We start from the raw sequence: 27,447 nt of genomic DNA on the forward strand, positions 1-27,447 counted from the left end.
GCCGATTTAGAATATAGATCAATAACTAAACTAATTGCTTTTTCGAAGTGAATTGGATTTAGCAGACAGGATTTTCAAACACCGGGTGTGTCTGGTGTGCTTTAATTTAGATAATTAAAGGGCTATAATGTGTACATTTATTATCCAGGTATTTACAGTTCACTGGCTAAATAATATAAATATTTTGAAAGATACCCTAATAAGAATGCTATTAGAATTATTTGATCTAGGATTAATTACTTGTATTTTATATGAACTGTAGCCTGTTACCTATGGACTTGTGTAATCTTTAGACTGTATTATGCTTGCTTTGTAATTTTGTATAATAATACTAATCCCGTGCTATTATTTGTGGAAAAAGGTAAAAACCCTATCTGTTTCGACTGTTTCTCTGTACAATCCTCCGCATGTAATATAAATAGGACATCATGGGGCGTCACTGAAGTCCCTGATTGCGTGTGTCGGTACAGAAGGAAAGGCGGAAGCAAGGGCCGTGGATGTCCCGCAGGTAATCCGAGTTCAGCGTGCTGTCGACAGTGGGCTAAATTAACCAGGGTTTAATGTAGAGATCTTAAAAAACTACGCGTTTCCATGATGTTTATATTCTCACTTATAAATATACAGATCACAGAGGTTTGATTGGTACTCTCGTACTTATTTTATCCGTAGGCCCAATGCAATGCCCCGCGTTTTCCTGAATCCTTTATTCAGCCTGAGCGGTTACTTCTCGGCGGATAGCCTTCTTGTTTCTGGGGCACCTTAAAGCGTCCAGCTGTCAATAATGCTAACTGGGCATTAAAACAATATCACTGCAGTATAATGCAACTAATATTAATAATAAAGAAGAAAGGGGGAATTGTCCTACGTTTAAAATATTTGAGAAATGCAAGATTAATTTTCGTTACTGTTGTAATAAACTGACATTATCAGGTGCTTTTCGTTAGTCCTTAAAACGTCACTTTCCAAGCATTTCACTTGTATCCATGTGTGCTGGATATGCTGGCATTATTTAGTTATACAATTTAGTTACATATATTAAAACACGTCTTGCATTAATTCTGTAAAAAGCTAACGAAGACATGCTTTAGCACAGTGGTGTGTGCGTGTGAAAACAGGTTAACGACATGTTTTTGTTTTGTATATATAAAAGGGCTGACTTGCAGAAAAGCTGCTTCGCCACTCAAAACTAAAGATAAGCTGCTTCTGCCCAAATAGCATGAACATCTCAAACTAATGCCATGCGTTATCTGCATAAATGCATATTTGAAAGTGTCCTGCAGTCAAGTGAGTTTTGATTACAATGCCGATGCGAAGGGAGACGGACAGTTCTGGGCAATGCTTTTGAACGACTGTGTTGCGTTACACCTTGTGGGCTACGAAGCTAATTATTGGGCTGCGTCAGTGGAGTGGTGAATTCAAATGTATGTCTTCTAAATTTAACTCCTGTGACTCGTCACAAACATCATAAATCGACAGCAAACGTAATGCATGAATGCAAACATTACATACTGGTTTAACAGAAAACGGAGGCTGCAACGTAATTTCATAAAATCAACTAATTCAAAATGCAGTACACCATCCAGCAAATGAGTTGAAGGATTACAATACACTTGAATAGAGAACGTATATAATTAAACATAAGCTGCCTGTGACCCAGAGTGATTTACCAGAGTATTCCTAGTTATTATAATTAATTATGTTAAACCAACACGAGTGCAAAAGGGCAGAATAATCTTCTGGTTTAATTGTTTTAACAATTACACCTAAAACTGATTTTTGTGCTTTTCTGACATATGTTAAGTATGACCATTGGTGTAACTAAGACTTTGGATGCTTTAGTAAACAACATAGCTATTATTCCGGGTTTGTGTTTAGATAAATTAATGTAATTTGGCAGGTAAATGGTATGTGCATCAAGGAAAAATCTTTTCCCATGGTTTAAACATAAAAGGTTAAAGGTTTTGCCTCCTTTATCCAAAGACTTTTTGTGAAAATGTGTGCTAAATTTTATTTTTTGTTAGCAGTAGATAAAGATAAAATGAAAAATGGTGTACCTACACTAAACACTGAGGAGTCGGCAAATCTTTATGTAAATTTAAGTTATTTCAGATTTAATCTGTAGGTCAAAATCTGGAGATAAAAAAGATTTGATTGAATCCAAGTTTCTTCATTTTAAAGTATGTCTATATTTATCTTGTATGCATGTACTTTATTTTTCTTTTAGGCAGAAGAAGAATTTAAGAAAAAGATGAGCAGGGGGCGGGGAGTAAAGAAAAAAATTGCTTTCGATAAAGCAACAGATCTTGACACTTTCAGCTCAGATATTCTCAATGAAATCAAGGAACTCTTCAGCAAAAGTGTTGCGTATCGTAAGCCTCCCACCAGGGAATGGCACATCCCAGACCCTAATGAAACTTTGAAGTATGACCCCCAGCAATACGGAAGTCTGCAGGCCCTAAAAGAGTCCCTGAACGAGGTTAAGAATCAGCTTAGTGACATGAACCTGGAAGTATGGCATCAGCACACGTCCTTCACCAACAAGGCCGGCAAGGTCATTTCCCACGTACGGACCTCTGTCAATGCTGAGATCTGCACACAGGCCTGGTGCAAATTCTATGAGATTCTGGGCACCTTTCCCTTAATCCCTGAGAAGTCCCTGCAGCATGGGGAGCTCAACTCTGTGCATCTCTGTGAGGCCCCCGGGGCTTTCATAGCCAGTTTGAATCACTACCTCAAGTCCAACCCCCTTTACTGCGATTGGGCGTGGGCAGCAAATACCCTCAACCCTTACCATGAGGCCAATGACAATGGCATGATGATAATGGATGACCGGCTGATTGCCAGCACGCTGCCCTGGTGGTTCTTTGGCTCAGACGACACTGGAGACATCATGATCCAGAAGCACCTGCTGGAACTGCAGACCTTCACCCGCAACATGCGCTCCATTGACCTGGTGACGGCAGACGGCAGCTTTGACTGCCAGGGGAACCCCGATGAGCAGGAGGCTTTAGTGGCACCGCTGCACTACTGTGAGGCCGTCAGTGCCCTCATGCTGCTCAGCATAGGTGGATCCTTTGTCTTAAAGATGTTCACCTTGTATGAGTACTCTTCTGTCTGCCTGCTGTACCTCCTGAATTGTTGTTTCAGGACTGTGCATGTGTTTAAGCCTGCAACTAGCAAAGCTGGGAATTCTGAAGTGTATGTGGTTTGCTTGGAGTATTTTGCCAAAGGTGCAGTGAGGCCATTGCTCTCTAAACTGATTCGCAACTTTGGCCTGGACATCGCCAGCCGAGCCCTATTCCCCAAGCATTTAATTCCAGAGTCGTTTCTAAAGCAGCACGAAGAAATCTGCACATTCTTTCACAAACTCCAGGCTCACACGATCAACGAGAACCTCCAGCTGTTTCACTTGATGAGCAACGTGCAAAAGGAAAGGCTGAACAAACTACGGGACTGTGCTGCAGAGTTCTACCTCCACCGGTTTCAAGTGCAGTACCTCCACCGAAGCAAGTGGCTCTCCAAATACGCCCTCCGTGGCTGCCACCTGAATAGCAGGCTATTTGGGCACAGAAAGCAAGTGGGTTCTTTCAATGAAAGGAAAGAACTAGAGACCCTTGCGTGGAAGGAGAAAGTTGAAAAGGGGTTCTACAAAGCTTGGATCGAAGAACATGTTTTGGGGGATTTTGGTAAAGGTTGTGTCCTACAAGGCCCAGCCTGTGACTGTGACATTGACACTTGGTACGTCTTGGCAGGCGCGGCTTTGCCAAAGGTCCGAAGCTCCCCTTTCTGTGATTTGGAATTGCTGAACCATCTCAATGAAGCCCTAGAACAGTCTGGAGTAACTAGGGAAGTAGAAGCAAACTTGGGTACCAGCAGAACTGCCTCAATTCTAACGGCTGACCGCCTGCTGTCTGAAATATCCAGTCTCATTCAGGGGCAGCCAACCCATGCCTCTGCAGTGCAGGGGGACCAGTGCCTTGTGGTGGGGAGCCCATCCTTTCTTGGAGATGTGCAGCCAACCACTCACCTGTGCATTGAGTTTGCTGACCCACCGCCATGCCCCCCTGTGGACTTGGTGACTTTGCACGATGGGGAGCCAAAATACCAGCGGGAGTTCCTCGACTGCGTCCTCTGCTCACTGCACAAGCTGAAGACTGGAGGTTCGTTCGTTCTGCCCATCTTGTCCTCCTTCACCCGCTTCATGGCAGGGCTGATCCTCACCCTCCATCAGTGTTTCCGCTTGGTTACCTTCAGGTGCCCGACCTCGTCTGATGCCCTGGGGACCATTGCTGTGCTCCTGTGCAGCGGATACCAGCTCCCCAGTGGCAGGCTGCTTGAATTCCTGCAGGAAATGCATGGTGTCATGTGTGGCACCCCCAAGGTGAAGACTCCTCAGCAAGTGCTCCAGTTTGTTCCCATGGAGGTTCTTCTGAAAGGGGCACTCCCAGAGTTTCTGTGGACCATGAACACTGCCATTGCCAAGCACAAACTCCACTTGCTGGTGCAGGCAGAGCAGGAGTCGTTGATGTTGACCGATTAAAATTTGGGACATACCAGATTTTCATTCCTCTTTCTGGGCAGCATTCTCTCCAGATGGCCAAATTCGATGGTTACATTGGCTGAACTGTACCCAGTTGTTACTTGATCCTTTTCTTTTATTCAAGAAAATATTTGTTTTTGTTTTTTTTCCCCCCAAGAGACTGTGATGTATGAAAGTAATTTGCATCATTTTGTAGACGGAAGATGCTATTAATTTTATTTGATGTGTATGTGTACACACACCTATATATTATTATTTTGAATGTGTGTCTATATATACATGCACACATCTATATATTATTTTGAATATATATTTTTATATTCATTAATATTCTTCAATGCCACAAGTGTAGCTATTTGTCAAAATGGAACAGTCAAGCTAGACTTTTTCCCTATTTGTCTCCCTAACATTATTATGATTTAAAATTCACATTATAAGGTTTACAAGTGAAAACATTTTAAATGTCTTACTTTTTTTCTGTACAGGTTCAATAATCTTATTAAAAGCATGCATTTGTTTGATCTGTAATAAAATGTAAAGCAGCTCTTTTAAACTACAATTCCACCTGACTGCTGAACTAGCAATTAAGACTGCTTAGAAAATTCCTTTTCCATCTCGGCTTGGTGTGTGTGACAGAAAGCCAGGAGGTAAGCCATTTATAAAAGTCATCAAGAAATGTTTCATCCTAATTTGTCCAAGCTATATTACATTCCAAAAACCTTTTCTCACAATATATTTTTGAATTGCCTGGCATTATGGAGGGAGAGCAAACATGTATTATTTTAAAGATTAATTGAGGGGAGCCTTTATGTCTTTGTGATTATTTGACTTCACTAATCTAAATCTAAATTACTACACAGTGTAGTGTGAGCTTTAGAAAGGACAGATTGAAGAAGAGGTAAAAAGTTTCCTGAGTCCTGAGTTTAATTTAAATTTTATTAAGGTGGAATGAAATGGGCTTGCTGAAAATTTACTTTCCAGACATTCTTGTATTGTTATCTTGTTTTGTTCAAGGAACATGAAAACCCTAGTATTTGAAATGTCAGGGGGAAATTTTGTATATAACAATAACTAATGATCATAAATAACTATTGCACTTTTACCTAGGAAAGAATAGACCATTTAGTTTTTCCATGTATATTAATTCAGGTATGGATGTTAATCAATAATTAATTTGATTTAGTAAAGGAAGAGGGCTTCCAAACTGAACAGCATTTTATTTTCATTATTGTTGCTACAAATGTTTAAGATACCTGTGAAATAGAGACAGAAAAATCACATCCTTTAAACTTTTTTTTTTTTTTTTTTTTACTATATCCTACAGTTTATGGTTAACCCCAACAATTCTGTTATCGGGAACAGAATGGGATAGTTTTATATTGGTTTAATTGTTCTCCTGGAAGTAGTCCAGAGGGCATAAAAGAAAAAGCATGCTTCCTTCCCATACCCCCCTTCAAAAATACAAGTGGTAACTATGAATTTTAATGATGGAAAGAAAGAAAGAAAGATGGCAAATGTGGTACTTAAGTCAACCAATGTAGCAACTATGGGGAAACAACACTGCCCGTTACGTGCTCTTAAGAATTGTCTATGACAGGTCTTCTGTGTCGTTCTGTGTACCCCTACTTAAACCGATGTCAAAATGATACAAAACGCCTATGTCACATAGAAACCATGTGCCTTGATTCCAGGTTGCAGGGCTCGGGTAACCGTATGAGTGACTTTTTAATCATGAGGAAGTGGGGTGTTGAGTTTCCTTGCTGCTGGTTCTGGTGGGATGCAGTGAATTTAAATCATCACTTGCAATACTTCATCCCAGTATCAGAGTTGTAATCTACTAAGAAGGATGGCATTGATCCGATAGCAAGAGGACCCAGAATGCTGGACTATCAATTTATTCTGCAAAGGTCATGACGCACAGATGAGTGTTGGAATATTTTTGATCTATTGTTTATGTTTATTTTTATTTTTAGCCACATATAGGAGCTGATTTATGTGATTATATGAGAGCGAGAAGCTTCCAGGTTTGCCAGAACTTGAGCTTGTGGTTCTGAGTCACATAATTTGTATTTGTTTTTGCTTTAAGGTTGAAAACCTGTTGTTTTCCTCATGTAAATATATGTAAAATGTTAATTTATTTGTCTGTGCGTTTATTCCTTCATTTATACATACATTTTAAATACACAAACACACATCAACACCTGAGTTCATGCTCATCACAACCTGCCTTCTAGAAAGTAACTAGCTATCCACACCGTCAGCAGAAAAGGAAACCTTCATGAATATAGAATGCATATTGGTCTCAAGATTGCAGAGAAATGTTGCTTACTGTGAAAATGTCTCCTCCCTTAAACTTATTATTATAGGGAGGTTGGTCTTCGTCTTACTGGCATATAGCAAACACTATTTGAATTAGAAATTACATATTAAGTTGTAAATACTACTACTTACTATCAGTTGGTCAGAGTTTTTTTTTTTTTCTTCAAAAGTGTTGTCATAGTTCTCCAGGCCAACTGGTGCATGTCCTGGCTTCTCCGTACAAGGCACAAATTTGTAGTAATAGTATGCAAATGTGGCTTTGCATAAAAAGTGCCTTTGAAGGGTAAATAAAATCTTGACTGAAAAGGAGAAAGTATGATTATAAAACCTGTCAACTGGTTTCCCCAAATAAATATTTTCCATACCCCAATAAGGCACTTTTAGCATTACCGGTCAGGTGTGAGGATCTTTTCTTAGTTCTTCTGATCTGGTCAGGGATTGCTTCACAATGTTGTAATTTTACACCTGGGGAATCCATTAGGAAAATATGAACAGGACTTTCACAAGTCTGAGAAGAGTGTGTTTTACAATTCCTTCTTACACATGGGATCTATTATTCTGAGAAGTGGCTTCCTTCAAAACTTAAATTGAACTTCTACTCTATGATCTGTTCTGAATTTAATGCAGTAAAGGAAAAAGATTTATGTTTTATATACTTACTACTGCTAGAGTTGTATCACACCTGAATCTTTTTTGTAATGTATCAATAGCAGTATAGCAGAATAGAGTCTTCAGTTGACTGGTCTTTCCTGCCAACATTGTCTCTACCCTGTCCTGGCAGTGAGTAGAGTGTTGGCAAGGGTTGAAGTTCTTGACATAATTGTGGAAAATTATCACAGGATTCAATTAATTTAATTTACTGAATTGAGGAAAAAGCTCTTAGAAAGGGTTAAGGTTTGGGGAAATTGTTTCCCAAGATTTCCAACTTCCAGCCTTTCTCCTGGTCCTGTCTGCAAGGCGGTTCATATTTTAGTCTTACTAATGAAGGACAGTGAACAGATGTTTGAGAGAAGAAGGAGGGGAGAGAGGGGTGTGGGGGAGCTATAAAACAATCTTGTCTTCCCTGGTTTCCGATGATGAAAGTCACTGTAGCATAAAGGAGATGAAAAACTGAGATTACGAGATTGTAAATTGCGGCGGTTTACATTGAAATGTGTGATGGTGTTGTGCACGCTGATAGTTTTCCCATCTTTGATCAAAAACACATCAAGCTGTTGTGATTAAAAGTAGTTTCTTGATGGCTGTTTGAGGCCTTGGGGAAACAAGTCCAGAGAATCTCATCCCTATGTCTAATCAACTGAAGACAAAGATCATTAAAGATGCTTTTAGCAGTAATATTTTTTAAATATGCATTATTTCATGGACTTGCTCACTTAGCAGGCCATATTCAACATGGGAAAGACTCGGCCTACGTGACCTGCTGCCTTAATGTTCCTTTCCAAAGCCTTGCTTGAACACCAGCTCAAGGTATCAAGCACATTGACTGAAAGGTTGACGTAGGTATTTAATTTGATTTACCTTTTAAGATTACTGGTGACCTTTGGAGGCAATTAAATAAATAAAATTAAGAACTGTAATTAAGCAAAAGTGATTTGAAATGCAAAGTTGGGCCACATCACTTTCTCATCATCACTGCAGTTAATAGGACATTAATGCACACCAAGTACAGGAAGTTCACTTGCCTTTTCTTGAGTGTATTTGTCAGTGCCACACCTGTTCAGTGTGTCAACATTTGCACATGAATTCCCTGATAAAGGGTAGCAGATGGGCTGATTTAGAGACAATAGAGACTGTAAAGATTATAATAGTAAATAAGCTGAATAATATATTCCTTCTTGGCACATGAGCTGCTGCAGCTTCTGTGATAGTTTTGTTTTTCAGAATATATTCATTCAATCAAAATGTATCATGATGGGATTTGAACTGGACTGTTTATTGTCAATTTTAAATATTAATATACAATGGCATGAAGCATATAGTGGATTAAACAATAAAACTGTAGAAAACATTACCTTAGAAATAGAATTTTCCTGAATGAGATTGGAGCTGCTCATGAATCACTCTCGCTCATTTTAGCTGCCATTATTACTATTCAGCTTTGCCGTTTAGAAATTAGAAACCGCTGACCTTCAGACCCATGCAGTAATTGATCTGTTATGTGAAACTTTCATCCTGATTGAAGACTTCCTACGTTATCTGAACCTCTCACACCAAGTGGTGAGAAATGCTCCTGGAGAGAGCAAACAGATTGCTCCCACCCCACTGTAAACTACATATGTTTGTAACCCACCTGTGTCATTTACACAGCTCGATGGGCTTTTCCCTGAGGCCTAGTATTACTGATGAAAAGGGCACACAATTTTGCATGCAAAACATCACAAGTATAGCAGAACTTTGCCCACTGCAAATAGCCGATAACAGGGTCATGAAAGAACTGATTGTTGTGGACTTGTGGATCGCAGTAGTGCTCCCTTTAATGTGACAGAATGCATGCCCTGGCTTTGCGGGAGATATTTATTGTATTATGGCCTGGGCTGGCATGTTGGTCTGAGGAAACCGTAAGCCTTGTGAACCTGATGAATCACACAGTGCTAAGGGTCCTGAGGTGCAGTTAATTTTGCAATACCAGGCAAAAATGTGACGCGAGATGCAGTGTTCCTGGACCCAGAGGAATTCTGCCCATCTGTTACCGCAGCCCTGACTCCCCTTGCTCTCCTGCCACGATATGACTTATGTTGGGTTTCCACCCACCACGTTGGTGCAGCTTTGATGTCAGAGACAGACCCATGTTGCACATATATTGGGGCCTGGTTGCCCCCCTAGTATTATTAGCCAAAGGTAACTTTAAAGCTAGGTCAAATCCTCCACTCAATCCATTTTTAGGTATTCTAGTAGAAATGCAAAACAACCCTCCAATGGGAGACCAGGCATACAGGGAAACATAAACCTAACCCTAGTCTCACCCTAGCCCTAAACTGAATATACTGAAATGAAGAGGAGACCTTCATGTGCCATCTGATGTTAAACAAGAATAACAGCATTATAAATCTGTTATAAAATACAGTAGCAAGAAACAGATATCAATACCTAAACACAATCACCCAGGTAGCATTGAACAGCACAGGAGCTCACAAGGAAGAGCAGAGATGATGGCAATCACCCTCGAGTCAGCCTGCTGCTTCATTCCTGACATGGAATGCTACAGAACTGCTTCATCACAACAGCTCTCTGGCATGTGCCTCTCATTGTAAATTACTCAGTCAGAAATAGAAGCCCCATAACTGGTTTAACATGATATTGTTTTAGTAAAAAATGCAGAACTTTTGTTTTAAACACTGAATGAGGATTTATCTGTTTCAGTCTTAAGGCATCAGAGACTGAAGCATGTTTCATCTCCCTCCTTATCCAGCTTTTATTACTTATAAAAAAATAAAAAATCTTGAAACAGAAGAATTCAGAGAATCTTGGCCAGAAGGAAAATTATTTTCTCTCTGGGGAAAAAAAAAAAACCCTGTCTCAAGCCAGCAGTGATGACCACAAATTAATAAGGAACAGCAAGTCTCATAGTTATCATGAAAATATATTTTAAGAAAATGCAGGGAGCTGACATAAAGCTATAATTAATATGTATTTATTTATTTCACACTCTTTGTGTGTAAGGCTTCATCATCAAATATGGTAATGTTATTTAATATTTTAAAAATGAATAATTGTAAGCAGCATTGCCCTCCCATAACCTCAGGAATATATGACTGTTGTTGTTGTTGTTGTTGTTGTTGTTAAGGAATAAGGAGTTTTCTAGGATTAGAGATATGTAGGTTTTATACTTACAGTTTTATTGTTTACTTCTAATAAGATTTCAGTTGCATTTCCACTGGGATAATTAAGATGGGATGAGTTGCAGACTGGGTATTGCATCAGAAACAATAATGTATTATTACCTCATTATTTGCCTTTAATATTTAAATTAGACTCCTCAAAACATGTATTATTATTATTATTATTAATAATAATAATATTATTAGTAGTAGTAGTATTATTATTAATATTATTATTACTATTATTATTTATTTCTTAGCGTAATACAAAGTGCAATAATACAGTGCAATTCAAGGTATAATACATTTTAGAAATTCACAGTTTACACAAGTGTATATGAGATATACAGTAAACAATATATAAGGTTTTACATCCTAGAATGAAAAAGCTGATATGTGCAGACAAGATGTTAAGTCAAAGTTAAGAGCTAAGGGAAAGGGAGTGTAGGGGAAATCAAAATAAACAATACAAGTGCAAGTAATCCAAAGGCATTTGTATGACAATACATTGTATAAGTGCAATCTTACAGGAGAATGAAAGACTAAATTATCTTGGTCACTTCTACATATCTGGCTTAATGCTATGAAGTTGGTACTTCAGTACACATGATTTCAAAAATCTTTGTCAAAATTATAATAATGATTGTGATTATGATAATGATAATAATAATAATATTGGTTTGAAGCCTCCAGTTGCTATTGCATAAACACAGATCTGCGTCCGGATTATTCTGATCATGAATTGTTCTTCAGGATCCCATTGCTTTTGTTCAATTACTGAGCAGGAGAAGAAGCAAGGACTCTTCCCCTTCATTTCAGGATCCCACTGCACATTAATGAGCATATTGTAATTTCAATTATAAATCCCAGAGTACTTTTAAATGTTTTTTATTTTATTTTTCAATCCATTTAATGGCCATGGTGCAAGACTTGAATAATGTAGGCAATCGTATTCCTATATATTGAACCCTGGCTTGCATCTCTGTTGATTATGCACATAAAATATATACTTAACCTCAATTAATAATTGTAATCACACAGCCTATTGGCACTTAAGGGTCCATTAGGCTGATGTTAAGACTCAGTGTTGTGAATCACATTCTCAGAACAGTCTTCTCGCCCTGGGTTCTTATTGATCCACATGCTTCTTCAAAGGGCAGCCTTATTCACAGCTCACATGTGCAGTTTTCCCCCTAATAATAAACAAATCATTGATGTTAGTCATGGGTAGGGGTTTCCCTACTATCTGATCATCCTTCACATGTGTCTACACTGGCTATAGGATTCCCTTTGATCCATGGCATATATACCCTCTCCATTGAACTCATTATCTCTCATTAAAATCATCTGCAGGGATGTATTTCACATTTAAAATAGAAAAGAGAGACCCTAGACATTGTGGAATGACTAACTGTGGGTTTTATGCAGAATGAGACAGTGAGAAATGAATGGGTGCAAAAGTGCATCTGTTCCATTTATACATTTTAAGACATAAAAAGGAAAGGTTATTTTAATGCCTGACACTAAGATGCTGAAGTGATTATTGCTACATTATTATATACCTTAATGTGTTCTTGTTGTTACTGTTATTGTTGTTAATGATGTTGTGATGGTGTTTTTTTAATCAGCTATGACATTTTTACTACTAAAGAGAGCTTTAAACGATCACACCTGGTAGATGGGATATTTGACTCTTTCACACAGAGGAAGCTGAAATTAAGATGAGTCTGGGGCAACATATGCATCAGTGCAGTGTCGGTCGAAAGATAACACGCCTGCTGTCTTAACTTATTTAACTGAATCGCTGTTCATCCAATTTAAAAGATAGTATCGTAAATGTGCGAACATTTTCAACTACAGTTGTATACATACATGCATACATACAAACAGACATACATGCATACAAAACACGTGAACAGAACTTACAATTAAATACAAATAATAATAATATTTACAGAAACAACGATTAAACCTTTCAGTAAACAGTATTTGAAACATGTTATGAATGTGAGAGAGGATTTGATAGAAACAGCCTCTATGCGGGCTCCTGTAATGCGGTGGCGATTATCTATTTTTGGCATTATTGGATCATATGCTTGAGAAGCAGCACTGAATTGCCGCAGAACCGGTTCCCTGCTGCCTAGTCGCAGGCGGGGTGTCCGGTGTGACCCGGCAGATAATCGCATTATTCCTCACACCGGCCACTCCTCCATCACGCCACACCGCTGAGCCAAACCCTGCGATACGATCCCTGGCTACAGCTGAGCCTGACATAACCTGCCATCCCGACACTTTTCCCAAGCAGACTCTCCATCCGCAGCCATGACCTCCGGCAGCGAGCGCAGGTAAGACGACACTGGAGAATGAATAGAAAGCTGAGAGAGACCTGCTCTCGCTAACCAGATTACTCACATCACGTTTAATCGTCGCCAGCTGGATGAAAGTGAAAATAAACGAGAAGGAAACACTGTTGACATGCCATCGGCACAACGGCAGCGCTCTTGGCAACATAAAAACATTTGCGGACAATCCGTCGCACATAAACGATAAAACTGTCCGCCTTCGCTTGGTTCCAGAGTTGAGTGGATTAAATACGAATACACAAAACAATCGATGCATCTTTTAAGAATTTCGTGTTTAATAAATGACAATAATATAGAATAGCGTCTCGGGTAGTGATTTATTGCATAGGGCCACTGGATGTTTTAATTCTGTTCAGGTTCCTGGATGCTCAGCAGCGGCAGGGATGGAAATTCACTCAAATTCACTGTGAGCAGTTCAGGGCGTGTTTGAATTGATAGACGCTTTTCCTAAATTTGCATCTTACTTCCTGCTTTGCAAAATACACAATAGTAACCATGAGAATTGCGTTTTTTAATTACTGTAAAATCTATTGAGACCCCATATGTCTATACTGTATTCTCCATAGAAACACTGCAAGGAAAATGTTCAAGGCCATTCAAAGTTAGCGTGATACTAAACACATCCGAGAGCTCCGTGGGTACCTGGCGAGCTTTCAAAAGAGACGGTAGTTCAGAGCGGATCTCGGGTTTATACAGGCCTTTGTATTTTGACAGTAAACTAAATCCAGCTTTTGTTGGGTCTCTCTAGTGGTTGCTTTTGCACAGTTTTTCCCAGAACTCAGCGCTGAGCTCACCCTGCTGTCAGGACCCTGGACAGCGCCACGCAGGGGGCCGCTGCGGAGTGCATTAGTTTCGCTCCAGTTTCTACACTTGTATTTCTGATGGAACTATCTGTATACTACTTCTCCTGCAGATATGCATGAAATAAAAATGGTCAGAGCTGTGTACAGAAAAGATCCTGCTGAAAGCCAGCATGTAGTGATAATGTACATACAATAAACAAATTAAAGAATAACAAATCTGACAGTGTTTATGATTTTATTAGTTTATTATGCATATGGAAATTGCTTGTTTGAAAAGGAATATATATATTATAACTCATTGTGTCTTTAAACAGGCACCTCGTGAATGAGGTTTAAGCATTGCAGGACCATGTGACTGACCCAGGAGCACAATACATGACCTTTACTCTCTCTCATCCTCACTTCACTGCAGTGGCTGTACTGCATAGTTACATATAAAAGAGGTTTACAGTTACCTATAAACAGGCAGCTATAAAACATACAAGTTAAACAAAGCTAGAGGTTGCTAAATGTTCAACATCTTTACTAGACAGCTTGGTTGTCATTTCTACACTTTCAAATAATATTATTACAATTAAATGAAACCCCCAGGAGTTAAAAGTAAAATGCACCAATCCTTCTATCACAAAATCATGTCTAATTCATGTTTTGCCACTGTGTCCTACATACTGTAATTCATTGTGATATAAGTCATTCACTTCAGAGTCTAATTTTTCCAGGCCAAAGTCAAACATGCATTGTTGTCAGATAGATAGATAGATAGATAGATAGATAGATAGACAGACAGATAGGTGAACATAAAAACATATACTATAAAAGCCTTGTAAGAATGAGGGAAATATCAGAATTCATAACAACAGAAGAGGTTTGATAAAATACTATGAAAATGTCCTTTCCCCAATTAAGCTGTCCCCAGGAACTTACTATCATGTTATTTACAATAAAATTTTAAACCATGAACTAAAAGAAAATACCTTGTGTCTCCCATTTCTGTCTGACACCTGTAATATGACAACATTTCAACTACAGGGAACTGATATATCTAAACTGAGGTTTATTAGCTAATTTTTGACCTTGTTCACCTGTGAAATAGGCCTAATTAGATTGTGTAGAGTTAGTGAAACTCTGGGTGTTTCTCTGCTCTGATGGCCTTGGCTGTGATTCTATACTTGACAGAGGACTGTATTGTACATTCTTTCTAATTTAGTGCACACTGAGCTCTTGGATGAAACTTCAGCATGTAGGGGTTCATTGATTCCAGTTCATTCACTTTCATGGTAGGTATAGCTTATGGAAAGAACGAAAGCAATTTTTCCAGCAAATCGAATTGATCCATCGTAATGAATTGTTAAGGCCGAGAAAGATGTCAGATGGAAGTCACTACATCACATACATGGCCATTCAGCACTCTGGGACACAAGCTGGCCGTTATTGACATCCAATTCACTTGATTAAAATATTCTTGCTCCCGTTGTATTGAAAATGCATCCGTGCTGCCACACTCAAAAACAAATGGCCAACGCAAACTTAAATATATATATTCATAGCAGTATTAGGGTAAAGCTCTATCCCTATTGCACACATAGGAAACCTCTGTCTTATACTGTTTACAGATGTATAATAGCTAGGCATAGTGTCAGACCTAAAGGCTGGTCTTGTGTAAATGCTGACTAAAAGATTCACTGGGAAATTTAAAGTGCTATGAGCAGGCACTTTCAAAGGAGAACATACCATTACAGATATAGTAAGTCTGAATACTGATATCCACACACTGGTGTGTTTTTAATGGAGATTGTCCCCTCATGTTGTTATTTACAACCCTGAGATGTTGTACAATCCAGCTGATTCCCTGTAGGGTGTATTCACTAACTCCCCCGTGCCCCAATGTGTAAAGCCAATTATTTTCATCATCTTTTTATTCTCCTTCACACAGATACTAAGCCACCTTCTCTGCAGTTTCAGGCACAGGGTTCACTGATTACTCTGAAACAGGGGTTGCCTATTTTGGGTTCCTGTGGTCTGTCTTTTACCCATTCAGGCTGCAATCTATTCCCTTCAGACACATCACAGTACCCTCCTGGCACAGATCCACCAGTTCTGTACATATAATGTATAGGTGCTTGGAGAAAAAAAAATATATATTCGTGAATCTGTGCACAAGGATATCTGTGTTTCCACCTGAGCTCTGTCTGCACTTCTATGTGTCATTATAAGTATTATTGCAAAACGCTTTGGGGATCTTAGTTGTTAGTGCAATATCAAAGTATATTTGTGTTTTTCACAATGAAACGTTTTTTAGTTTTTTTAATTCATTAATTGAAATAAAATGCTGTTCGTTATTTTGACTGCCCCAGTTTACAACACCAATATCTTGTTATCAGTCAGCTGATTTTGCCGGTTGGTGTTTTACACTGCCTTCGCTCAGCTGCTCAGTTCATGTTGTGTTCTGCTGTGACTGCCGCCCCGGTTCACCACGCATCTGTGTTTGCTTTACCATGCACATGCTTTATCTTGTTTTCCATGTGATTAACATTGTGCTTTTTTGTGTGACAATTTTATAAAACAAGCAAAGGGAAGCACCACATTTAAGGAATACAATTGTTTCATGCCTTCAGCTGCAGCTTCGAGGAATACAAGGAGACGGCGGACTGGCTGCTGGCCTACACTAACCAGCGACCAAAGGTGGCCATAATCTGTGGGTCTGGCCTGGGAGGGTTGGCAGATCTGCTGGAAAACAAGACTGTTGTTCCCTACCAGGACATTCCCGGCTTCCCACAAAGCACAGGTCAGTCACCCCCCGGTGTGGCTCAGGAGGAAAGGGGGACAGCAAGGTTCACTCCATACAGATCATACAGATCTGAGGTCTAACAGCTTATTGCACACCTGCATTGTAATTTGACTCGAGAGGAGAAGGAGGAGTACTAGTAGCAATAGTAGTAGTAATAATGATAATCATAATCATAATCATAATAATAATAGCCACTCATGTACCCTTCCAGGCTAATTAGCTAAAGACAAAACAACAGACTTGCTAGTGATTAATTTTAAACTGAGGCAAAGCATCCTATTATTATACTATAAAGTAACTGCATTTGCTTTATATTAAAAGCAAAAAATAAAAAATAGTATAACTGTGACCTGCGTGATACCAGTTCATTCTAAATGATGTCAATTCAACCTACAAATGTTTGGGTTTGTTCCATGTTTTCATTTCATTTCATTTTACTGAGAATCAAAGCAAAGTCTCTATTTTCTCAGCACGTGTTCAAGTTACTTCCATGCTTGGTTCAATTTTACAAAGTACAATTTAAAATTAATATCGCCAGATTGCATCATCAAAACCTGTCCCTGATGTCATCACTGCTCCCTGGTGACACAATTACAGAGGTGGAAATGAGTGTCCAGCTCTTTGTACCAAAGATGTGTTTTTGTTTTTATATATATATGTATATATATGTATATATATATATATATATATATATATATATATATGTATATATGTATATATATATATATATATATATATATATATATATATATATATGTATATATATATATATATATATATATATATATATGTATATATATATATATGTATATATATGTATATATATATATATGTATATATATATTTTTTTTTTTTTTTACAGATCTATGCAGTTCTAAAGAGAATAACTAATCACTTCCGGTGGGATTACTCCCATTGATCAGGAAGGCTTTACTGAGGCCCTTATTTATAACCCATGAGTGGACAATCCACCACCTCCCCCAACTCCCCTTTACACCACCTAATTAAGTTAATTTGACTTGCAAATAAATAGGGGCTTTCAGAAGTTAATGGGATCGCTGGTGGAGCAGGGAGATAAGCAGTGTTAACATCTGTACACACACTGCAAAGCTACCAGTGCTTGAGGTAGAGGAAGGGACGGAGACTATTACCAGCTACATGGTAACAGCCCCAGTTCCCCTAAGGGATTTCCCCGCCTTTCCACACGCACTTGTCTCCCAGATAGACGTTTTGCCATTCGAGGGGGGAAGTCGACTGTTAATTGTCCCCCCGATCTTGACCACTGTCCCATTACACCCAAGAGCCATGCATCCAAAATGGACTCAACTGTAATTGTCATAATGTGAAACATTGTGCTCTGGGAACAGGAGACTGTGACTCAATGCTACTGCGCTGTCTTAGGGTTTATTTATCAGCTGCCATCGATAATCTTTCCTTGCCTCATGCAGTACTGTCACCCAGCAGTTTTTCCTTAAGTAAACTGCAACATGGCACTCAGTAGAGGAACAGGAAGGGGATGGTTTGTCTGCTACTCTCAATACTCACATGTGTACTCACATACTCAGCTTTATTGGCTTAACAGAAACCAGTCTTCTCTCTTGGAGGGATTTGTGCATAATCCCCATTATTGAGTCACACAAACATAGTGTTCTGTGCCTCAGACTGATCTTGGCTGGAGGAGGGGAAATAAGCTGTTTTGATTATATTGTGGTGTGGCAAACTATTGCTTTGAAAACAGTGGTAATGAGTATTGACTGGTGAATGAATATGTGCACACAGTAACGCACTGCTCAACAGGATCGTCTGGAGATAAAAGAAGAAATTCCAGCATTGCTTACGATAGGTGAGCCTGACAAAAGTGTGCTCTCAGTATTTAATTCCCTAGTGTGGAGGCTCTCTTATGTTTTGCATGTGGTTGTACAGTAGGAGCCATGTATTCTGGAATGCCAAACGTGCTCATACAGTGAGGGAAAAAAGTATTTGATCCCCTGCTGATTTTGTACGTTTGCCCACTGACAAAGAAATGATCAGTCTATAATTTTAATGTTAGGTGTATTTTAACAGTGAGAGACAGAATAACAACAAACAAATCCAGAAAAACGCATTTCAAAAAAGTTATACATTGATTTGTATGTTAATGAGGGAAATAAGTATTTGACCCCTTCGACTTAGTACTTGGTGGCAAAACCCTTGTTGGCAATCACAGAAGTCAGACGTTTCTTGTAGTTGGCCACCAGGTTTGCACACATCTCAGGAGGGATTTTGATCCACGCCTCTTTGCAGATCCTCTCCAAGTCATTAAGGTTTCGAGGCTGATGTTTGGCAACTCGAATCTTCAGCTCCCTCCACAGATTTTCTGTGGGATTAAGGTCTGGAGACTGGCTAGGCCACTCCAGGACCTTAATGTGCTTCTTCTTGAGCCACTCCTTTGTTGCCTTGGCTGTGTGATTTGGGTCATTGTCATGCTGGAATACCCATCCACAACCCATTTTCAATGCACTGGCTGAGGGAAGGAGGTTCTCACCCAAGATTTGACGGTACATGGCCCCGTCCATCGTCCCTTTGATGCGGTGCAGTTGTCCTGTCCCCTTAGCAGAAAAACACCCCCAAAGCATAATGTTTCCACCTCCATGTTTGACGGTGGGGATGGTGTTCTTGGGGTCATTCCTCCTCCTCCAAACACGGCGAGTTGAGTTGATGCCAAAGAGCTTGATTTTGGTCTCATCTGACCACAACACTTTCACCCAGTTCTCCTCTGAATCATTCAGATGAAGATATTTCCCTCATTAACATGCAAATCAATGTATAACTTTTTTGAAATGCGTTTTTCTGGATTTGTTTGCTGTTATTCTGTCTCTCACTGTTAAAATACACCTACCATTAAAATTATAGACTGATCATTTCTTTGTCAGTGGGCAAACGTACAAAATCAGCAGGGTATCAAATACTTTTTTCCCTCACTGTATGTGTTCCATCCATTTCCAACTCTATTCAGCTGCTCTGTCCCACTTGTCTAGTGCATGGACACGCTGGGCAGCTGGTCTATGGGGAACTCAATGGCAAACAATGTGTCTGCATGCAAGGCAGGTTCCACTTCTATGAGGGCTATCCCATTACCAAGGTGAGTCAGTCTGAATGAGTGTGAATGTCTCGCCCCAGTCAAGTGTCCCATTGAAGTGTGACAGTTTTTTGTATATTTAATATCACATTGCACAACAGCATTTATTTATTTACTTCACCTTGGCTGGTTGCCCTTAATAGCTCATTATTTTGTGCAATTGGACTGAAATACAGCAGAGGGGGGTCGATTAAATGGATCCAGTGCAGTTTGAAATGCTATGGTCCTTACCCAGACTTCAGATGACACAAATCCTCAGAAAGTTCTTGCTCCTATTGTGTTTTATGAAATGTATAATATTTAACCTGCAGCAGGATCCATTTCAGGTGGAGTATAAAACTGCTATTGGAGGCAGAAGCAATCCTTAAAACAAAGCTAGAGGTAACAGTTAGGAAAACTTCTCTTCTGTTCTTGATGTTCAGATATTCCTATTTCCGATTGGAAACTGATACTGAAACCGAATACTCACAAAGGGTCTGAATGCCTGTTGTGAAGCATGCAAGTGTGTATAAAGAAGTTAACAGAGGCTTTGGGAGGGTTTCTATTTCCACCGAGGCCTGCCTTCACAGTACCATTGTCTGAAAACAATAAGAGATCGCTGACTTGGGAGTCTGGATTTCACACAGGAGAGACAGAAGCCTGAGAGATGAAGCTGGCTGTCTGCGAAGCTGGACTGAGATGATAATCAACTCATTACAGTTTACAGGCACACCATAGAACAGGACAGAGGAACGCAGTCTCGTTGACCTTTGATCACACCCTCTTAGGATTGCTGTTTATTTTTAATGTTTTATTTTTCTTAAGTTTAATAGTAAACTTTGTTATTCCTGACACTGTCTGCTGCCTGATGGAGGAAGCTGTCTAAACAAGTCAGGCAGAGAAGACTGTGAGAATCAAACAGTTTTTGGCCGCATGTTTCAGACCAGATTATAGACAGACAATAGTCACCCCCACCCACTGCTAGAAATGTTGGCAAAGTCTCATAAAAACATGCTTACTGATGTGAATAAACACTTTTTTGTTTTTTACTTGATAATAATAATAAAATAAATTATCATATCTACCTGTCATTCTTCAGAGAACCACAAAGCTATTATTTTAATGGCTCCAAGTGGCAAAATATAGACACAAACTCCCAAAGCACTGCCAGACATGTAATTATATTTCTTTGACGTTCTTCTGTTGTACAGATAGAAATGATAAAGAGCATGGCAGCCATCTAGCTTGTTGTGGTTCTTTACTGTACATAAATTAATCTGATATCAAAACTGTAAAGCTGTATTTAACAAACATATCTAATACATTTGTGTGTTTCTCTGCATGTGTGTGCATGTGTGTGTGTGTGTGTGTGTGAATTATCATTTGGTTGTCATGTTAATTTAGTCAAATACAGATCCACTTGTTTTCACAGCCTCCTGAAACAAGGTGCAGCTCTTAGTTAACATTGTGTCTTACCCACAAAATCTATTTTCACGATCAAGTGCAGGGGGAGGGGCTGGGTGGCTTTAGCTACCGTGTATATCTGGAAAACAAGAGACACGCAAAGGCCTAGTCCTCCGTGGTCTCTGAAAAGCGGTCCCGTCTTGGGAAGTGCGATGCTGTGACTTCAGACAATAGCTGTTGAATGATTAACTAACCCTGTCACAGTGGTTTTCCATCCTCGTCATCACAGCTAAAGACTGTCCTCACTGTCTCCCAGGTAACCTTCCCGGTCCGGGTGTTCCACCTCCTGGGAGTAGAAACTCTGATCGTCACCAATGCCGCAGGAGGGCTAAACCCCGATTTTAAAGTGGGCGACATCATGCTCATCAAGGACCACCTCAACATCCCGGGCTTTGCGGGTCAGAACCCCCTATGCGGCCCCAATGATGAAAGGTGACACCACACTTCAACAGGGAGAGGCATGACTTGTACTACAGTCTGGTCTCTCTCTCTTTACTGACATCTACAAAAGAGATGCAGCATCTTCCATCATTCACAGGAGCCGACGCACCCTGGAGGCCCTGACCTCCTTATGCACTCCAGTGCCTATGCCCTCCGCACAGAGCATCTGGCAGGCTAACCAGCACAGGCTTCCTGCTGCTAATAGCACCTCACTGAGCATCACGTAAATACGATGCTCATGTGACTAAACCAAAGCATTGCTCACAGGGTGCCCAACTAATTTGTTTGTTTTTTTCCTCATTAAGTTGTTGGTTAAGAAAAATACAACATACAGCAATTTACTTTACTATGCTCTAATAATTGTGCGCAACAGAAGAGATTTTAGCATCTCAAAACGTTATTCTGGATGCTATCCCTCGAGTGGGTTTCATTTTCAGTGGAATCGCCGGGGGAGTTCCATCTCCCAGGACCTGTCCTCCCAGGAGGGAATTAATGTGAGAGGTGACTCCTTTTGTACCATCAGGTTTGGTAAACGTTTCCCCTGCATGTCCGACGCCTATGACAAGGACCTGTGCCAGATGGCCATGGAGACAGCGCAGGACCTGGGCTATTCCGACTTCATCCAGCAGGGGGTGTACTGCATGTTGGGAGGGCCCTCGTTCGAGACCATAGCAGAATGCCTCATGCTCAGTCGCCTAGGGGCGGACGCCGTGGGTGAGCAACAGTGCGAACATTGACTTTCCCAAATATGCTCTTCCCAACCTCACCTTCTGTCACTCAGAACGTCTTTGCTTCATGCTGACCCTTACTCCTTCTCTCCCTTTTACTCAGATGCCCTTATACAGTCTTTTCCTATTGCTTGACCCTTTCCAGGACTGTCATACTGTTTATATCCACATAATCCTGTACCTCAGTGTCTCGCTTACATATTGTAATGCCGTGCGGGGCGAGAGATGGTGAGTCCACACGAGATGTGTTGCCCCTCCCCAGACCCTGGGGGTGGTGAATTTGTGTTTCCTAACTTCGCCTTTAGAGCCCAACACTGTGGGTAAACCCACAACAGTGTAAAAATATACACTTCCTTTTTTTCTTGGCCTAATGTGGCCTTTCTTTCTTTCTCTGCTTCCTACCCTAGTCCCTATGCCCGTCTCTCTTTCCTTGCTTACCAACCTTGTTCTTTCTCTCAGCCCCTTTCTCCATCTCACTCCCTCCCCTTCTTTCTCTCTCACGCGCTCTCTCTCTCTCTCTCTCAGGCATGAGCACTGTGCCCGAGGTGGTTATGGCCAGGCACTGTGGCATGAGGGTGTTTGGCCTGTCACTCATCACCAACAAGGCAGTGATGGACTACAACAGCAAGCAGAAGGCCAATCATGAGGAGGTGCTCCAGACTGCCAAGATGAGGGCAAAGGACCTGCAGAAGCTGGTCAGCTGCCTTTTGGCCAAGATAGAGTAGGACCTCCTATCCCCTTCCCTCTCCCTCCGGCCTCATATTGCATTGTTTGAAACACCGGTATCAGTTTGATGTTGACCGCATTGGTTACAATCAGTTTTCAGATGGCCATGGAGACAAGGAAGTAGATCTTCCTTTTTTAGCATAGTGTTTGTATACATTATGAGACCCTGTGTGTATCCTCAAATCTCCCATAGTATTATCAGGCCTCTTCAAATTCTGTCATAGGGCCTTTTATTCTGTAAACATACCAACTTAATGTACAAAAACACAATCAGCCCCTTCCCCTTTGTTTCTGTTGAGGAGTGGAGCACTGAAGTGAGACCTGCCCCAAAGGATGTGGCACAGACATTACATGGTAGCACTCCCAGAAAATGTGCATTATTTATCACCGGTCTCCCTGTATGGCAGGGGTCTCCAACCCTGGTCCTGGAGAGCCCCTATCCAGCAGGTTTTAGAGGTCACCCTTCTATTGCCAATTGATAAACACCTGGAAGTATTTCAGTCTGATCATTTGAAGCTTTGGTTTGGTAAATTCAGTAATTTAGAAACCATTTAAGAAATTATCAGAATACCTGCAGTCTCTCTGAGCAAGAGCTCCCATGGTTAATTTGCTTAATTGATTAATAACTCACATGTGTTCCTAGTATTTAGAAATTGGTGATTTAGGGTGACCTATAAGATAAACTGGATTGGGGCTCTCCAGGACCAGGGTTGGAGACCCCTGCTGTATGGCAAGCCAAATAATCATTTAGAGATATCTCTAAATGCATTTCAAGATATCTTTATGTGATTTAGAGATATCTGCAAATGACTTCCTATTCATTTTGAGATATCTGTAAATCATTTCAAGATATCTTCAAATGACTTCCAGTATTTTGGCTGAGATTATCACAGCCTCAGCCTGGGGGTTTGATAGACCACGTGTCTCCTTGCAGTCTCCCATGTACTAAGAGGCCGAGTTGCCATTTCTTCTGAGATCGAAACCCCTGATGGAACATGTCATGGCCAGCCATGCAGTGTGCATCTCCCCATCTCATACTGTGTGGACACTTCCCCCTTTCTGTCTCTCATTCTGGAAACTCTTGTGTTTGGCAGCTCAGGAGGAAGGTACAGGTAACAGTCACCATTGCCACAGTTTCAATCAGCTTCAGAGCTGTCCTCAGGTCCTGTGCATTTCTTCCTATCTCAAATGCCTTCTTTCCACACCAGCAAACTGTCCAGCCGGGTCCCACCCAGTAGCAGATTGTGTGGGGGAAGTTCAGCAGTGCCTTTATTGTGGAAACTGGGAATGTGTTCCTGAACCAATTACACAGTCAACAGATAAGACAATCTCTATCAGTATGTGTTCACAGTATTGTTCCAGTTTGTCTGTTTCTCTTGAATGTCAGCTGTGTATCTGCAAAGTATGTGTGCAGCTTCGCATTACCCAGACAAAACAAGGTCTGTGCAACTTCCTGTTTCCTGGGGAGAGGACTGTAGTAATTGGTTATTCATTATTTACAAGCTCTCTTGATTGAACAAATCATATTGTAAAGATCCAGACAGCTTAACATATTTGGAAAATGTCCATAAAATGTATAATGTATCATTCTCCTGGCTTTGGACTCTTCCATCACACTTGTATTTTGAACTTCAACGGTTCTGTTTAAGATGTTTTATATGTCTTGCCTGGCATTTAAAAATCTTGAATGATGTCTTATTACAATTCACAGTTACAGGTCTAGGTCTGAAGAAAATTAAAACTTACCACTTATATATACTATATGGAAAAGTGAAGAATGATTGATTAGGAATTTTTATTCAACTAACAAGCAAGGGTGGTTGTCATTTGGACAACTTGGCTTTTTTTAATTTAGTCCATGTTATATATTTTCTTTTATATACATTAAAGGTAATGGATGTAACATGGTGCTTCTATATTTTACAATATATACATATATGGTGCCTTGCAAAAGTATTCAGACACCTGACCAATTCTCAAATTGTTTGACTGTTTGATATTTTGTTTTCAAACACTGAAACTCAAAATCAAATTATTGTAAGGTGACATTGGTTTAATGTTGGGAAATATTTGTAAGAAATATAAAAAACTGAAATATGGTGCGTGCATAAGTATTCAATGTACCATTTGTAATTCAGTAATTCATTGATCAGGGGTCTGAATACATTTGCAAGGCACTCTATATATAGGTGCTTTACATATGCATTACACAATATACAACTATCATCCATAACATTATGACCACTGACAGGTGAAGTGAATAACACTGATAATCTCGTTATCATGGCACCTGTCAGTGGGTGGGATATATTAGGCAGCAAGTGAACATTTTGTCCTCAAAGTTTGTCCTCAAAGCACTGGAATGGGGGCAGTGCTGTTGTACTAAGATACTTTACTTAGTAAAAATGCCCAGCTGTATAAATGGGTACAAATGTAAGCTGCCCTGGATAAGAGTGTCTTCTAAATGACAAAAATAATAAAATAATAAAAAGTTGATGTGTTAGAAGCAGGAAAAATTGTGTAAGGATCTGAGCGACTTTGACAACAGTGGGGAGTGATAGAAAGGTGTCTACCACTGCTGAAAGCACCTACAACTCAATCTCAATCCAATTTTAATTATGCAATGAAGAGTTTGACTTTAGTAAGTGTTCTGGGAACTGTTGAGGGATTGCTTTTCTTTGCTAATAGCTTGTACCAGCACAGAATGTATTTTATTATAATAATTAATCTAAAATAAAAATAATATAAAGATCACAGCTACTGTCTCCCTTGTTAATTGTATAATTATAGTAGGCAAAAAAACAGAACATTACCCTTGCATAGTAAATGAAAACTTCAGCATTCCTCTCTTTGTTTTGCTAATACTGTATTGTTTAGTATCATATTGTTTTTGACTCCAAAAGGATGCTCCTTTATATCAAACTATTGTTTTCCATTACTCAGCTGTCCCATTTTCTGTGATATATTCCTTTTGTTTACTTTCCAGATTTTAAATAATTTAATTTAATTCTGTAGATTTCGTCAAAGAACATTTTGCTTAGTAGTCTAGATCCCGCTGGCTGCAACGGAAAAGCAGTCTAAAGCCTTTGCACCATCCAGTGTGCAGAAGGCTGATCTTGCACACAAGCACTTCAGTAGCACTCTCCTAAGGGGGTAGTGAGACATCATTTTGTTGCACTGAAAAACATTTAAGCCCATTATAAAAAATAAAAAAATCACTTGTTTAATGTGATCTGCTCAGTGAAATTCAATGGAACACAAATGTATCTGTTTTTCTTTGTAGTATTCTTAATCATGTGCGATGCGTTCTAATAACCCCCCCCCCAGCACAGGGAATAGGATTCCCCTCATTAACTAGAGGACGCAATGATATGGGTCAACCACTCACACCCCCATCCATCCCCAGGATCCCTCTGACAGGAAGCGCATCATTAGGTGGCACGCACTGGCGATGATCAAAATGGGCCAAGCAGAAGGCATGGGAGGAAGAGAGATCTCGCCTTGCCTTGGATCCGAGTGTATTTCTGTCAGGCCATCATGTCTGCAAAGATCTTGTGTCCTTCTAATCCTGTATCCCTGCCAGTCTCCGTATCTCTCTCTCTCTCTCTCTATTCCTTCCTTTGAGGTCTTTCAGTTTAGATCTTATAAAATATAACATCCCTACTTCATTTGCACAAGCAGCTCTCCCCCTGTACCGAGCAGAGCTGCTCTCCCAGCTGCAATCGGTTTGTTGTAATTTCCAGCCGCATCAGCAGGGTGGCTGCCACCTCATTTGCGTGAGAATTCCTTGCCTCATTTGTTTGGGATTGCTGTGTTTGTCTTTCACAAGATTTGAATGGCTGGAAAGGCAAAAATAATTAAGTATACGGATGGATTAGGTAGACAGAGAAAGAAAGAGTGAGAGAAAGGTAGACAAGAAATACATAGATAATTTAGATAGGTAAATAGACAGATTGACAGATAGACATAGATAGATACAGATAAATATATATAGATAGATATACTGAATGTTCTGCTGCCATTAAAGTTCAATAAAAGTAACAAATTGCTCTTTCCTTTTTACAAAGTACTTTATATTTGTACATCAATCTCCATAAAAAACACATTTTCATAGGGCTGGTACTAAGTTGATTTGTGGTAGACTGCAGCACGCGCAAACCCGATATTAAACTGTGAATGTGTGACAACACAGTGAATCAAATCATAGTGAATACAGAAGATGAGAAAGGAAGGGGAGAAATGGCTGAAATGAAGATGAATACAGTCTAGCATGTTGGATATGCAGAGGTGGGGGAGGTAGAAATATAGAGCTATGTTAATGGTGAGAGGTGTTGCTTCATTTAGGTTTAAAAAAAGAGGT

The 27,447-nt window shown here is 39.9% G+C and overlaps 2 protein-coding genes across 2 annotated transcripts; both read left to right on the forward strand.

The window, feature by feature from the left end:
- Positions 1 to 210: 210 nt before the first annotated feature.
- On the forward strand, positions 211 to 6,677 carry cmtr2 (cap methyltransferase 2). Its single transcript, XM_066713579.1, has 2 exons — positions 211 to 508; positions 2,225 to 6,677. Exon 2 carries the CDS (start codon positions 2,249 to 2,251, stop codon positions 4,538 to 4,540), a length of 2,292 nt encoding a protein of 763 aa, XP_066569676.1. The 5' UTR covers positions 211 to 508; positions 2,225 to 2,248; the 3' UTR covers positions 4,541 to 6,677.
- A 6,186-nt stretch (positions 6,678 to 12,863) lies between these two features.
- pnp6 (purine nucleoside phosphorylase 6) lies at positions 12,864 to 25,843 on the forward strand. Its single transcript, XM_066713582.1, has 6 exons — positions 12,864 to 13,022; positions 16,459 to 16,628; positions 19,649 to 19,752; positions 21,449 to 21,624; positions 22,157 to 22,347; positions 22,887 to 25,843. Exons 1-6 carry the CDS (start codon positions 13,000 to 13,002, stop codon positions 23,084 to 23,086), a joined length of 864 nt encoding a protein of 287 aa, XP_066569679.1. The 5' UTR covers positions 12,864 to 12,999; the 3' UTR covers positions 23,087 to 25,843.
- The last annotated feature ends 1,604 nt before the right edge of the window (positions 25,844 to 27,447 follow it).

Source organism: Amia ocellicauda, chromosome 9 (genome assembly GCF_036373705.1).
Source record: "Amia ocellicauda isolate fAmiCal2 chromosome 9, fAmiCal2.hap1, whole genome shotgun sequence".
In the NCBI taxonomy this organism is placed as follows: domain Eukaryota; kingdom Metazoa; phylum Chordata; class Actinopteri; order Amiiformes; family Amiidae; genus Amia; species Amia ocellicauda.

Coding starts and splice junctions, on each gene's coding strand:
- cmtr2 (XM_066713579.1), top strand. CDS start 2,249: ATGAGCAGGGGGCGGGGAGTAAAGAAAAAAATTGCTTTCGATAAAGCA.
- pnp6 (XM_066713582.1), top strand. CDS start 13,000: ATGACCTCCGGCAGCGAGCGCAG. Junction 21,625..22,156: donor TGCGGCCCCAATGATGAAAG/GTGACACCACAC, acceptor TTGTACCATCAG/GTTTGGTAAACGTTTCCCCT. Junction 22,348..22,886: donor CCTAGGGGCGGACGCCGTGG/GTGAGCAACAGT, acceptor TCTCTCTCTCAG/GCATGAGCACTGTGCCCGAG.